Here is a 15,659-nt window from a genome sequence, read left to right as displayed (position 1 = left end):
GTACATCACTGTGCCCTCAGTTAGTAGGAGTTATGCAATCTGCATTACAAGCCCTTCACTCCCAGAAACGCTTCAGGCTCCAGCTGGTAAAGCGTTTTGTTCTAATGCGACTTTCTTGCACTATCTAACTTCAGGGGCTAAATATTATCTACTTTCAGGCGTGTTAGAACAGCTTGCCGGTGGTGAATTTTTGTGTTTTTTTTCTCGCATACAGTAGAACGCCGTTTTTATCAGTACCCTTTTCCGGCTGTGCGGTTATCCGTGCTATTGAGAAATGCCAGTTCAATACAAAGAAGGCATGACGTACCGGGAAAGAGTTTTGAAAACCACTTCTACAGACCATAATATCATAACAGAAAACAATAAAACTCATTTGGAATTTGGTAAATCTAAGTTTTACCAAAACATAGTGAATCTTTAAAATCTTAACGAATGTTTTAATTAAAAAACCTAATGAAAAGTATAATAAATTTTAGGAACCCATCAGCCTTGTTATTCTAATCTCCGGGCGAGGCCAAGTGTCGATAAGCCCGGATAAGCCCGTGGGACCCCGAGGTTTGTAGGAGCCCCGAAAAAGGGACCCCGCTCATAAGTAAATTTAGTTTTTAATCCGTCTCTAGTAATCCTTTTACAATTGATCGCTCAACACTCCAGAAAGGCTTACAATCGTGTGACCGCTTAGGGCCTCCCTTCCTGTTAATCCGCCACTGGTTCCATTGTATTCCACCGGAGTTGTATTCGGTGTGGTGTACCAATCTTTGGATTTACAATTAAATCTTACCAAAATCTCGTTTCAGCACACATTTCTTTCTCAATACAAACAAATTCGTACGCCGAATGCTTTCTCCATTTGTTGGCGTTGTGCTTTTTATTTATTTTTAATTTATTTTTACTTCTTTAAATCAAATTTACTTAACCCTCCGCTAAATCACTAGTCCCGATTGCTGTCTAGTCGTTTGACGATCCAAGTACGAGTATTGTTTTGCATTCATTTCGCTTCTCGTTCTCGTTACATTACTGATAAATACCGTCGTGTCGAAGAAACGTTCCATCGATGGAGGCCTTCGCGCGGGAAGATGGCAATACGTCTTCCGCTAACACCTTTTTAGCTAAATTTCGATGCTTAGCACCTCGAAAGTAGGTAGCTCAAAAATGATTGTTTGCATCACTGGTAAGTAAGGATGCAGCAAAAAGCTTCTCCCCCATCGATGAAACGTTTCTCCAAGTAAGTCATTTTACACCACAAGCATCCTCTAGTGGGCCGGGTAACCGAATGGTACGGTACCGAAAGTGCCTAGCGACGCTTAGTCTATTCCTAGTATTTCACTTTTTGCTTCCTTAAGTGGCTAATCCACACTAAGCCTAATCGAACAATAGTATGTATGTGTTATCGCAAGGGGGGCCACCCACCTCGATCAGTTCCGATCGTTCAAGTATCGATCGCAGTGTTGTATAGTGTATGTGTGAATGTGTTTGTGTAAAGTTTTGCATGATAATCGTGATATTGCAGTAATGCCGCTAAGCTGGCCCTTCATTGCCAAATGCGTTTGCTATAACCATCCCGGACACTCCCCCTAAGTCCACATGGCGGATGTGAGTGTTTCGCGCTGGTCCACCTGCACTCTCTGGTCGCACGCTCATTAATAGTACGAGTTCAGTGGACTCTGGTAGAGCGGGTTGAAGGTGTTTTGCAGCAGGAAAATCTCCTCCGGCCGGCCGTTGAACAGGAACGGTCCCTTCAGGTGCGTAATCTTCGAGTCCTGGATGAACGGTGACGGTGCGAAGGCGGGTCGCTGTGGGCGCGGGTACGGCAGGGCAAAGGCTGGCTGCGGTGGTACCGCCGGAGCAGCCGGCGCACCGTTCCACTGGTAAATGCCGGAGGGTTTGCCGTTCGACACGAAGTTAATGGGCAGCTGGTAGAACGGACTCATCGTCACTGGCGGTGGTGGTGCGAGCTGCGGATACTGTGGGACCGGTGCGGCCATCGGCTGGATCGTTGGAGGTTGCGAGATGTAGCCAACACCGGGCACGAACATGTACGGCGTCGGGGGCAGTCGGATGTAGTAGATCGGCGAGTTCTTCACTGCCGGGCGACGACGGCCAGCCTGGCTGTGGCGGGACAGGATGTCTTCATCGTCCAGCGATTGGAAGTTGTCATTACCGGCCGCGAAGCTGGCGGCGAGACTCTGGAAGCTGCCGAGCGCAGCCGCGTTCGCATCCAAACCAGCCAAGTTGGCGAGCTGCGGGTTCGTGGCCTGTTGTTGCTGCTGCTGCTGCTGCTGTCCAATCTGCTGCTGTTGCTGCTGCTGCTGCTGTACGAGACTGTTGAGCTGCTGCTGAAGGTTCGGCGAAAGGTTACTCATCGTCTGGTACGAGCCCATTCCGTTCGCCATGTTGGCGTAGACATTCTGCGGGTAGGTTTGCATGTTGGCCAGCATGTTTAGGCTGGGATAGTTGTCCACCGGCAGGTAGTCGTCGTAGTAGTCCAGCATCGAGTGATACAGCGGATAGCCGTAGGGTTGAGCGTAAGCCGCAGCTGCTGCCGCACTTAGCGCCGCCGGAGAGTACAGCCCAAAGTAGCCCAACATCTTGTTCTTGCGCAGATTCGGCAGCGGTAACGTAATCGGAAGTAGTGGCTCACGAATGTTGGAGTCAGCGGTGCTGCTCTGTTCGGCTTCCCCGTTCGAAGACACCTTCCCACTTTCTGGCTCCTGTCCGGTGGGCTCAGCTTCCAGCTCCTGCAGGTAGCCCGCTTCCTTGGCGGCGCGGGCCTCGTACTGGCGCTGCATCGCCGACAGGAGCTGACTTTGACGGACGGGAATGGCCGCCACGGTGGACAGCAGGCAGACCAGCACTATCAGGCGACTCGTTTGCGTCATGATGGATAATTGTTTGCTGTAATTGGAAGAGCAAGAAAGGAAGACGAAAAGAGCATTTGTTAGTTGCCGTTTGATGTAGTTTGTGTGTGCGCGCGCGCACACACACCAGACGGAGTACGCCCTCGTAAATCCCAAGTCACTCCATTTTCCCATGGGAAGCTTCATGCGGCTGTTGCGTTGATTTTCAACACATTCCATCCCCGATGGTTCAACATCATCAATAAACCGTTTTTCAATAAACGCGAACGAGCAGCGCGTGGTGATGCTCCAGTTTATAAATCTTGCCATAAACCGGACACACCACGTGGGCAGAGCATGCCGCCGCTACGCCGGGCTACGGTTGATTGATATGGACCGCGTTGAGGCATGTAGACCATGTGTTTCATTCATTCGCTCGGTGGTCAACAAATTGGATTCTCGCTTCGCGACTTTCGCGTTGGCTTTGCAGCTTGCCAATCGGCTCCCGGTCCCGTAGCCAAGCTTCGATCGAATATATTTACGATAATTGATTACTTTAAAATATTATATTTCCGCAGCCAATTAATTGTGCCCATCATCATTAGCGTAGTTTGCCACCGTTTGTGCCTAACTCAGCTCGATGGCACCCCGGGACCGCATTTCCCACCGAGCCTTACCGCACATTTCCATCATCATTACGGCGGTCGAGTGCATCGACGGCCGCAACGTCAATTTTATAGCCGAACCCCCCTCCCCGGAGCCTCTGGAGCCCATTGGATGCCCCGATTATGACCTCAGCCGTAAAATGGCAATTGTGATTTCGATTTATTTTTTGCGATAAAAGCAAAGAACAACGACGTTGTTGGGAGCTTCCATGCGACGGAACAGTGTGTGTGTGTGTGTGTCTGGTGGAGCATCACAAAATAAATATATATTATTCCCATTCCCGTACGGCCGGCGGCATTCTGTGGCAGAACCCTTTCGTGGTCGTGAAGATTCCGTAGGAAAATAATGAGGAAAAAAGACAATAACAACACACACACAGTGAGAGTGAGCACCAAAGGGGCAGATAACATCACACGACCATAACAACCTTGGCGTGACGTGACAATTGAAATCAAGTGTGATTGAATTACCTCCAAACCGCTCATTACGCCACCGGAACGGATTGGCCGATGAGCACGGAGCGATGCAGCAGGCCACGCGCGATGGCGCCGTTGCCCTTTTATATTCTATTTATTTTTATACCATTCGAAAGTGCATTTCAAGTGCGGAGAGGGTGGAATTTTAACCACCCGCTGCGGGGTGTGCCCCGATGAGCCACACGAACGCGATACTCGGCGTGGCGGCGTGTGATCCGTTTATGTTTTTATCTCCGATTCCGTCCATCATCATCATCATCATGTTCATCATCATCGGCAGCTGCAGCAGAGCCGCTTCGTTCCATTCTTGACCCGGCTCCTCCTTAGCACGCGTATTCGTGCCGGTGATGATGAGCGCAAAACCGCCAATAAAGCCAGACCGCTACCTAATAATTTGCCACATTCTGATTAATGAGATCGTCCGTAAACGTAAGCCTCTACATGGTATGTGTATGTGTGTATGTGTGTGTGTGTGTGTGCAGGCGCAGAAATTATCACCAAGCCCATGCGGCGATGTACCAGGCGATATCTCTTCCCCGCACCGTTCGGATTTAAGGGCTTAATGACACCCGAGCGAACGGTGTACATTTCGCGGTCCCTGCCCTCTGACGCATTGTGGGCGTGTGTTGTGCGCCGTTGCCCTTACGACGATCTGTGTGGTGTGGTGTGAAGGAACAGGAAGGACCCGGATCGCTGAGCCCCAGCCCGGGCATCTTAATCTGGAGCGGTAAGTAACGATTTAGTACCCTATCTGCTGCGTGCAATCATTTCCTAGCAATGAAATTGCCACCTCTCATCCCGGCACTAAAAAATACGGTAGCGCCATCACACCACCACCCATCGAGCGCAACTGAGCGCGCGTGTGTGTGTGTGTGTGCGGGCACTTTAATACGTAACCTTTAAACGATAAATCGAAGCCAAAGTTCAATGCTACTAGCCCATGCGATCCAGATTCATCCCGCACCGTACCGTATAATTTGCGTTCGACTTTAAGCGCTCGCGGGCGAAGCTGGAGAGCGCTCTACGGCTCTAGCCAGAGGAAGTGCCCGATCATTAGGCCGGATGTTGTCCGGCTCGCGAAATAAAATACAATTTTATGACTATTTTGCTACCAACCTCGAAAACGGTACGGATCGGAAGAGCGATCGAGCAGCAGTGCAGGAGCGCGCGCTAATCGTCCAATCTTGGTCTCGAGCGTCATCGAGCCCCACCATTATCTTCCGGGTTGCTTTTTGGTGGAGTGAATTTTCTTAATTTCTTTTAATTGAACGGAGCTTTTGTTGCACGAAAGCAGCCACCTCATTTCAATGGAAATCGGTGCACCAATAAAGCAGCGAGAAGCAGAGCCTAAGTAGGGAAGGGGAAACAGTACAGTTACAGCAGCAGCAACGAACTATCAATTGATTAATTTAGATAAGCTGACCAACCGTGCTGGGAGTTCTTTTGTTTGCATCTTTGGGAGACGTAGAAAGACAAGGGATTGAGTGGGAAACGGCTAACAAGGTTCTGCACCCGCCCGGAATTCAGATTTCTAGTTCAAGGTGATCATCATTCGGCCGGTGGCTAATCTTAGCTAACTGCTCGAAAAAAACAGCCCCCGAAAGCCCTACATTTCACATGGCAAGGCTGTTGCTGCTACTGAAATGAGCTTGTATTCCACGCTTATCAACTTCTTCCTACCACGGGTGAGAAAATGATGCTTCTTCGTTTGGTGGATCGACGTTGCTGACGCACGCTCGAGCGATTTGTTTCATTCCAAATAGCAGTGATCGCGCCCTCACGGTAACGCTTCATCATTCACATCCTAATCCAAATACCGAACGGTGCGTGTGTGTGGAACAGGGAAGCCGTAAGTGAAGCGTACCGCGCGACACATCTATCAACCAGAGCCTGTCTGGACCTCCGGATATGGAGGAACTGTATGCAAATACGCATTCAAGGCAACGCGGAGGGAGTTCTCGTATTCCGAGAATCATACCCGAGGGCCCGAGCGGATTAATGATTTCCGGATGGGACGAATACAACCATCATTAGTCTTTGCAGATGTCTTACAGTAGCATTGAAGTCTATTGAAGACCCCTTAATGAAATTTCTAGCAAAATGGAATGACACTGACACCGGTGTGATTAAGTGCATCCAATGACAATCCGACCTTCCTTGGACTGATCTAATTAATACTCTGGCAACAAGGAAATGTCCTCAGCATCTGTCACAACGTCTGACAAAATCTGACAAGCTTTTCCGCTCCCAACAACTTCCTAGCAGAGCCTCCTAGTGATCTTTCATTACCGCGAAAAAGTCACTGAACTGTTGAAAGAAAAACGGCTACAACTTGTACAAATTGTGTACACGCGCTCGCACACGAAAGCTCACCGTACCGTACCTAGCTCGCACGCGCGTTTCTCGGTTTCGTGCCAGCGGTTGTGCCAGTGCGTGCGTGCAACAGCATTCCTGCCGGACCTGCCAAAAGTGGATCATGCCACTATCAATTACCACTCAACGTCCCGAGATTCATTACTCTTTCCCGACATAGTTGCATGCCTGCGTACCATACGATACGGCCCGGGAGGAGCGACATTGATCCTCCATTGATCCACACTCCCCAGCCTACGGTCCCGGTAGGGATGGACGCACTTCGCGCGCTAAACGTCTCGCGCGCTGTCCGAGGTTTTGCACCCGAAGCTCGGGCGCACATACTTATCCAGCCTCCCGGACACGCTTCAGCAGTGCATAAAATAACACATGTTATTATGTGTTGCATCCCGCAACGGCCCCTTTTTTCACCCGGGTAGCTTTGAAGCAGCCGGTCCCAACCATCTACCACTCCGAAAGTCGGGCCTCCACAGCACACGGTTCGTAATTAGCATGCCGACAGCCCATTCCCCGATGCTGGCCATCTTCCTGCTCTATGCACCTGATGTAGTCGTTTTTTCCTACTTTCCGTGGCTAATGTTATCTCCTCCTTCGTTCGTTTCGTTCTCCGCTTCCTCCGGCTTTGGTTCTCCCTTGGGTAAAGATTCATCTCCAGGACATACGCTCGTAAATGTCGCGTGCATTGTGAAATATTTGATTACCCCTGATGCTGCTGCTGCTGCTGCCAGCATCGCTCTTTGATTTACGACCAACGTCCAATGTTGAAATGTTGAACATCAACATGCGATACAAGAGCGCGCGGACAGCATTAAACGGTCATCACAGCGTCCGTGCGGCCCCCGAGTAAAGGCCGATCGTTTCGATCGTGACCTTTCGCGTAGTTTAGGTTAATTAACTATCTAAGCGCTCGGAAACCCTTCGGCCATTCAACTGTAATGTCTTCCGCTGGCTGGATCGCGGCGTCCTCGTGGGGCAGGCCATGGGCAAACATCCAACGGCAAAGGCCTGATCGTTTCGTCGCGCATTGACGCCTCGAGAGCAGGGTAGCTAAATATATCAGCGGCACAACCGAACCGTAACATCATTTCACCGAGCGTCTTGGGTAATACAAATTCATAAGCTTCCCGAAAAAAAAGGTAAAACAAAGACCTTTGATGGGATGGATGGTTGGAATCCAATCGCTTCGGAATCAAGATACCACACCGTACGGGTTAAATGATCCGTTTTGGGGGAGGAATCCGTGGAAATCCAATTTTAGACTCTAATAATTAAGTGTTATAAATCGTTTATTCATTTCCAGACTAGCTGGCAATAAATCATACATGATTAATGGTGGAAGAGCCGGGAGTCGTCTTCCCGGGTGCTTTCGTGAAGGACGGTCGAAACGACCAACATCAGGCAGTAACTGTCAGATTAATGCTTCTGACACGGGACATGGGAATTGAAGCAGCAGGCAGCCCATCAACCTCGGATCCCGATCGACACTTTGTATGATGATTACCTTTTGTTGGTATAACCGTTACTGGAATGCCGCCCGCAAAGGTGCACACACTGGAGGGCGTGGGGTGCATTCAATTTTCAGTACAATTCTTCAAAATTTGTCCATCCGGACGACACTCCAGCACACTGGACAACAGGGCAATGTTCGTAAATCCTTTCACTCTGCCCGCATTCTTGCGTCAGCCACGGCGCCGGAGACGAGAGTGACAGCTCTCCGGACCGGGGGCGTACGAACACGGTGACAGCGGGGTGGCAGTTTAATCACCCGCCGGAATCGCTTCCCGCGGCCCATTCTGGCGGCCTTTCAACTCACCTAGCTCGAAGGGGCTCGGTTGTTAATCGTTCCCGGGCACCGGTGGTTTCCCGTTGCACATGCACCTGTTGCTGCATTTTTTTTCTTCTCCCGCTTTGCTGCCCCCATCTCGTTATCCCAAGGAGATCAAGGGATTACTTAACCACTTGTAAGGTGTCGCTTTTGTGTCCGGTTCGCTTAGCCGAGCACCCGCCCCGGTGTGCTGCTGGGGTGGACGGGTGCGATTGAGGTTAAGCAGGAGTAAACGAACGAGCAAATGAGCTGTCATAATCGTGAGGGCACGACCGACTGGTGGCTGACACCTTTCACACCCGTGTACCCTCAACCTCGCCGGTCCCCGCCAACCCCGCACGGAAGTCAGCGATCCTTCATAAACTGTCATGGCATCTCGGGCCTTTGTGTTGGCGCGTTGGGGGCAAGAATTTCGCACAAGAATTCGCTGCACTTTGCCTCGTTAAATCTGACCCGCTGGGTCTTTCCCTTCAAAAGGGGGAAAGGGCGGTGGGATGGGTTTGCACTCGAAACGAACGCAAATCACAGGTTAAGCAGAACTGCATTCGTAATCGAAAATTCTCATCTTCCAGGCACGATCTGTGCAGGCTGGGCTGACGCACGGACGGGCGGCACAGGCTCATGCACAAAGCGAGCACGAAGCTTCCCACAGCGGGAAGTGAAGCGTCAACCAGCGCAACCACCAAACCCCTTCCGTCCGGGGACACAGTCCCCCATCCTCCTTCAAACAGCACATTACCCGTATCGAATTCGAGGCTTTGCTCTGTTACACGTTCGCTCGGCTAAATTAAGGCAATTAGTTTTTCCCACTGGACAGTGGAATCCCAATTTTGTGCAAAACGAAACCAAAGCGAAGCGAAAATCCCAATGCGGTCTTGCGGTCGGTGCAACGAAGCGGAGAAAGTTGTGCAAAACGCCACTGACGAGTGAATGGTTCGGTGGAGCGTACCGCTGTACAATAACCACTGACGCAGAATGCGCGCAAAACCGACCATTTGCACACCAAACCGGGGCGAACTGAACTTGAGAGCAGTATTGAGAATGGAACAAAGCTATGGGACAATTCAATTTCTAGTAAGTTCAGAAGTAAATAATAGATTAAATTCAAAACACAGATTTAAGATCAACTGTCAACTTGTGCTTGTATCGCCGGATCTCGCTTTAAAACGGGCATTTCGTAGAAAACCGCCGAAAGGGAAACTTCTGCTCCAGCCCTATCAAAAGCTTCCCAAGTTTCACTCATTATCTCCCAATTGGAAAGTACATCACCAATCTGTCGGGCTAGCCAACGCGCGCCTAGCATTCGGCCCCAATCAGCATCATCATCATCCAGCCCAGACGATTTTAGGCTTTAGCTGCAGCTACTAATAAACACCACCCTAATTGGTCCTTCGATCGCGGTTAATTCCCCGCGTGCGGATCACGGATCAAGGCGATTATAGTTTCGATCTGACAGCCCCCTATACCCGCCCGAAATGGGATCCAATTGTGTGCGGTGCGCAATATTGCCACTAATTCGTATTAATCGACACAAATCGTGGTACCGCGGTGGCCGACTTTTTACCCCCGCAAACCCCGTTGCTTATGGGAGACTTACGTGCTTTTTTCTATGTGCGTTGCTCACGGACGGCGCTACTCAAAGCCCTTAAAACGAGAGCTGGTAAATTTCGATCCGGCGTGATGATTATTCCCAGCCCACTGGTAGGGGTCTGATGGGGCCGAGAAAGTTTGATGCAGGTTGGCACTGGGCACTACCAGCGCCTTTGCAGGGCTAATGTCTGGACGTCTCGGAAGTGTGTGTGTTTGATTAGCGAAAGCGAAAATGCGTGCAATTTGTGGGGAAGATATGAGTGGTTGGGGGGTTTTCCACGATCGGCAAGCAGGAATTCCAATAAACAAAGGTAACAACACTGATTGTTATGCAGGAAGTGATCCCTAGATGGATCAGTAAAGGGAAGATAATCCAATAAGCTTTATCTCCTTGGCGATGATGAGTTGCACGATCCGATGGTAAATCGATTGCGCAACAACAGCTGTACGCAAATCGAGATAGATGGAAAGAAAATGGGGAAAAAGATACAGTAAGACCTTCGGTCAATCAATGATCGGTCGGCCATGCAATAATGGATCACGATTCAATTGAATCAATAAGCTGACGATGCTTGAATCGATCGATTTGCTCGCAAAAGGGAAGAAGGTTTAATCTAATGATCGCTATTTAATTTACATCTGAACAATATGTCTATTGACGGCCAACCGGCTGGCTGAAGTCTGCTTGGGCCGCCGACTACTCGTCTAACAATGGCAAGGTCGCCATACAAAGCAAGATTAGCATCATTGACTGGTTCGCTTTAGCTATCCTTCTTCCTGTGGTTTGATGAATCTAAGCAATCGCAATAAAAAAAAACACACACACACAGTATTGATCCTCACGATCTTCACCCGGTTGAAACCGAGTGCCCTTTTCCACAATGACCACAATGGTAGGAGTTTTAATGCTCAAATTAGAATGTGTTAGATATCGATCGACGTGCGGTAGGAGGGCTATAAAATTAGGATTCCCATAAAAATCGCACCACAAGTGATCGTGTCCCCCTGTCCATCCAGAAGCTCCATTCGCCGTTTGAACGTTGATGAAGAATTCACCTGGTCGGCCAGACCTACCGGTACCACGTCGGGCTGGAACCACTAACCCGTCTCTTGACGGATGGATGGCAAATGAAAAATAAATAATTTCAGCAGCACACACGGCCCCCGTAGACCAAAACGTGAGCATCTCGAAGAAGATGCTCTAACCTCTATTCGCGAGAACATTAATACCGGTCCATCGCGCGTGGGGGCTTCGCGTGCTGACGAGGCGAAGATTTATTGCAATCAATCTCACCGTCGTCGTCGTCGTCGTCGGTCTGACAATAACACGCTGATGACGGGTGCCCGATAGCGAACAAAAGGATGGTGCTAGGGGTTTGAAGATCGGGCGCGCGCTCGCCATTTGACGTGGGACCGTTGGCAGACGTGTGTAAACAAGGTGTGTGTGTGTGTGTGTTTGTGCGGAAAAATGAAGCATTCAATCGTGGACGTGTTCTGTTGAAGGAGTAGGGTCAAGTTTTTTCAGACGAGGCTCTAAAACAAAGCCACAGCAAAGTATCTATTGAGCTAGAGATGCCTTTTGAGAGCTGTGAGGCCAATGTGTGCCAAATGGGTGCCTTTGTCCCGAGAGGGGTTTGATACGTTTGACGCTAAGTGGTTGATAGGGAAACAATACAGAGAAAAATAATGCTTCAACTCAAACGCCAGAATGTATGCAAAGTGTGTAGGAAAGGTTGCTTATTAAGCCTTTTTTATTGCACATTTCACTTACGTTTAAATTACACATCAAACACACCCGCCCGAATGGGTCGATCGACGCTCTAACGCGCCCTACTATTACCACAACTCAATAAGATTGTTCAACATTAAGAACAAAGTAATCCGCCATTATTGATCCCAGAGTGTGTTTGTTTTGTGTATCGATTTTCCCATGATCTTCTGCTATTTAGCAAGCAAAGAACATTGGAATTTGGATTCCGCCAAACCAAAGCAATCTGCACCAACAGGTTGAATCAATATTGTGCCAGCAAAGTTAGCGCTTGTTTCATTCTTTCTCGGCAGTAGATTTGCGTTGCAAAAATACCGCTGCCCCAAAAGCACAAACACACACACACATACACTCTTTAGGTACTCTTTGCCGCCCAATCGGATAACCCAATTCTATCCTCATATGGGAGAAGCAGAGGCTGACAGAGGCAAGGAAAGGCACACGTTTTCCCACATCTTGGCGTGTCTGCCTCTCCCTTTCGTTCGACCGGAACCAATGCGCCCGAAGATAATAGAATCGACCAGGCCTAACAGGACCATCATCGAGGGCTCATTAGTAGTCGTTTTGTCAAAATTGCACACATCGCTCGCATACTGTGTGTTTCTTTCTGAATTCTTGTGGCCCAGTAGCGCCACTCGGTGTGCATCCATCCGGTGGTACCGTTTCCTTCCATCCCCTTGCACCACCCACGTGCGGGCTGTGTGTTTAGATTGCGTAGACACTCACCGGTCATTGGGCCAAACACGAAAAGAACATACGGTTGGCGCCCTCCACTCCACTCGCCTCGTCGCCACTTCCTGCCCATTTCCCTGAGCAGCGAAGTGGGCCATTCGAGCAGCGCTAGAAATAAATCCGGGCCGATCGCGCGGGTGTGGGATGATGGGCCCTCGCGTTCCCAATGAGTGCTGTTCCAGAATTTCCAAAGGGAATCGCGCGTGTGTGTGGGGTAGCGTCGGGAAGCGAAACCGAACGATTCTTTCATCAACAGAGTGGCGGAACATCGGTAAACAAGAAGAAGTTAAAGAAAGCGTCCACACACACACACACACTCACACGCTTCGAATACGCTTTTCTTCAATCGATGGTGAAGCTTTTTCTCTCCTCATCCATCACGGTTCTCCCGCGTGCGCTCGCAGTATGATTGATTTATTAGGTTTGTTCTTTGGCGCTCGGGCTGCTGCTATTTTGTACCCATCATCAGCAGTAGTAGCCGTTGTTTGCAGCATGTTTCTTTGCAGCACATTCTTCTCGGGGTTGAGCGCGGGCGCGGTAGAATTGGGCACGGAAATCGGTACCGCTTGCGAGGCGTTTGGATGACCGTATAAGAGGCCCTCTTTCTGGTTGATGGGTGTAAGAAGTAGAAGAAACAACAGCAAACAAACAATCGGATCGTGGTCTGACACACACACACACACACACACACACACACACACACACACACACAATCCATCGTCGGGAGAGATAATGACGAACAACATTGTCCATTGTGGCGTCTAATTTCGTCTTTGAACTGGCGAAGGGCAATCGGGAGGGCCATATTGGCCAGCGCGAAGGCAATGGGACTGGGGTAGGCGTCGGAGTTGAAGAAGGATGCGGTTGGCCAATCAGGCATGTAGCGGTAGAGCCAAACCAACCTAGTAAGCCGCTAATCAGTAAGTAACCTTAAGGGAAGGAACCACGTTTCACGTTCAGCCGAGGCCATTGTCCTAGTTCTTCTAAAAGGGTTCTTCCGCTTGCATTGCGCGCTTTGGAATTTGACGTTGGAATTGCAGTCGTTCGGTGAAGTAAATGAGGCATTTTCTTCACCCGGTAGCCATTATCCAGGTAAACCTTTGCCTTTGTTTGTTTACCAATTAATTGCTCAATTGCAAATAGCAATTCCAAGTTCTTGATTATGACCTTATTGGCGTTGCGATTAAATCTTCCAATAATAAACTACCCAAGTAATGAAGTTGTGATGTTCATTGGTGAATTGTCGAGTTCTTGTTACATTTGTTCAGTAGTGTATCATCCCCTCGTGGGAAAGGCGGACAATCCTGCACGCTTCCCTGACCTTGATACACAACGTGTCGATCCATAAAAACGCAACCCCAGCCCGTACGCGAGTTGACGTGTGGCGCATAAAAATTGGGGGTGAATTTCTTTCTTTCTCACCTCGTTGCAGCGCTACACTACCTTTCGCCACATTAAAGAAAAGGCATCAATAAGTGCTTCCCGTACCACTTCCCGTACCACGATCGCGAGCAATGTACGCGCAAACCACATCACACCATTCCTCAACCAGATGTGCATAAAGAGCCTGAATTTTATTTCATTACATTTGTTTGCCCCTTTCCAGCAAGCAAGACGATCGCTAGGAAAAGAAACAACAGCAAACCCAAGGCCATACCCATGCAGGGCAGGGCAGATTGTAGCAGCAGCAGTATGTGGTGGACCCGCAACCCAAAACAACGAGCATGTGCTGCCTTAAACTGGAGCATACCGAAATGTGGCGATCTTGTCCAATCTCAGCCTCAACTAGGTATCGTTACGAGAGGGTCTGGGGGGGGGGAATGCAAGGTTGGCTAGCGGCTTCGGATGACTAAAAACAATGAGCCGGGAGGGAAAATGAAAGAAAGCAACCGAACCGAGCGCTGTCTAGCCATTAGAGCGGTACGGCCCGCGGTTGGTGGGAGGAGATAGGGCGGTGTTGGATTAACCATGAACAAAAAAGAAGTTTGGACCCCATTCCCGATGCCGTGCATAAATTGAGCGCATAAAGATCAAACGGGCGGGCCAGGGAGGCCAAGCCGTTCGAAAGCCTGGCCGTGGTACCGCGGCTAGATATTTTTAGTAGCCATTTTAAGGGAAACGGCAGTAAAAACCTGTCGAGCACCGGAACCAATCGATGAAAATTTGCGATCTTTCTGGGCGATCGTTTAGGAAATTGGGGTGAGCATTCGCTTTCGCTGGAAACTGGTCAAACCACGACGGCAGGTTTTTTTTGTGCCGGTGTTTTTTGTCTCGCCGATGGTCAATTCTTTATTGTAATTTATCTGCACGCGGGCGAGCAGTTTGTGTGGCACAGATGGAGAACAGAAATGTGGGCAGGTTGATGGTGTGTGTGTCACCTGTGGGAAATGAGAGTTGGCCAACTGAATTGGATTGGACGAATATAGACATTCAAATTAGATTTATACCCATTGAATGAAGTCAACCGTTGGGATTAACGATGAACATCGCCAAACCGGATTGAAGACGGTACAACTACACTAAAGTTTGCAGGCAAAAATGCATCAAAATGTTGTTCACTGCATACTTAGTTAATTAAACCACAATTTATTATTTTTTTCAATTATATCCCACAGCACAATAGAAGGACATCAATTATTGTCTCATTATGCACCATATTTAGCAGAATGCATGGTCATTCGTTTCCGAAGCTCATTATCTGGACATTAAAATAATTTTAAATCACCTTCATTAACATACCGACGCTTGAGCACGATGACGTACGCCCGGGAAGCGGTAATTTGCATCGCGTCCTCGAGCAACGGCCAAGTGCAGCGACACGCTACGTACGGCAAACGAATATCACTCACACGAGATGCATTCTATTGGAACGTCCACAGAATCGGACATAAAAACAAAAAAACAACCACCGAAAAAGGTAGGTCAACCACAACACTGATTGATGGGCCTAATTCGCCGTAACGAGAATCGAACAGGCTTGTTGAACTTTTAGAAGAGAACAAAAAATGAGAAAAAGAAAAACAATCAGCCAGCCGTGTTAATTTACCAACCCGATGAGGGTACTCGAAAATGGTTGTTACACCGTCGATCGCATAAGACACCGCCGCGACCTATTGGCGAGGATGTGCCAAAAAAACACTCGAGTAACGGGTTTCGCGGGGATGCGTCGTAAAATTCTTGCCAAAATTTGATCGATCGCTTGGAGTGGAGGAAGAAAGGATCGAGAAAAAGAAAATGCCGTCTGTCTGTTGGGGAAGTAGAGGATGAACGCACCTACATTCGCTGGGCGCCAGTTCCTCCCGGTCGCCCGCTGATGACTGTAATGAAATTTGCAAAAACAGCAAAAAAAACCTCACTCCAACGATCACATAAAAAAGGCGAACTCATAAAAT

At 49.1% G+C, this 15,659-nt stretch overlaps 1 protein-coding gene across 2 annotated transcripts in view; it reads right to left on the bottom strand.

Annotated features, from left to right (window-relative positions):
* Positions 1-838: 838 nt before the first annotated feature.
* The window catches only part of LOC120896721 (RNA polymerase II degradation factor 1), a 29,440-nt gene continuing 14,619 nt past the window's right edge, over positions 839-15,659 (bottom strand). Inside the window, exons 1-2 of one of the 2 annotated variants that reach the window (XM_040301086.1) lie at positions 5,096-5,426; positions 839-2,895 (exon numbers count right to left, since the gene is read on the bottom strand). In XM_040301086.1, coding sequence (XP_040157020.1) covers positions 1,641-2,895; positions 5,096-5,193 — 1,353 coding nt within the window. In that variant the 5' untranslated portion in view covers positions 5,194-5,426 and the 3' untranslated portion in view covers positions 839-1,640. Of the gene's footprint in view, positions 2,896-5,095; positions 5,427-15,659 lie in introns of those variants that run through there. The other variant, XM_040301087.1, reaches the window with a different exon arrangement.

The sequence above is a fragment of the Anopheles arabiensis genome, chromosome 2, assembly GCF_016920715.1.
Source record: "Anopheles arabiensis isolate DONGOLA chromosome 2, AaraD3, whole genome shotgun sequence".
Lineage (NCBI taxonomy): Eukaryota > Metazoa > Arthropoda > Insecta > Diptera > Culicidae > Anopheles > Anopheles arabiensis.
The sequence above is the reverse complement of the archived record's forward strand: the minus strand, read 5'-3'. Positions and strand labels throughout refer to the sequence as shown.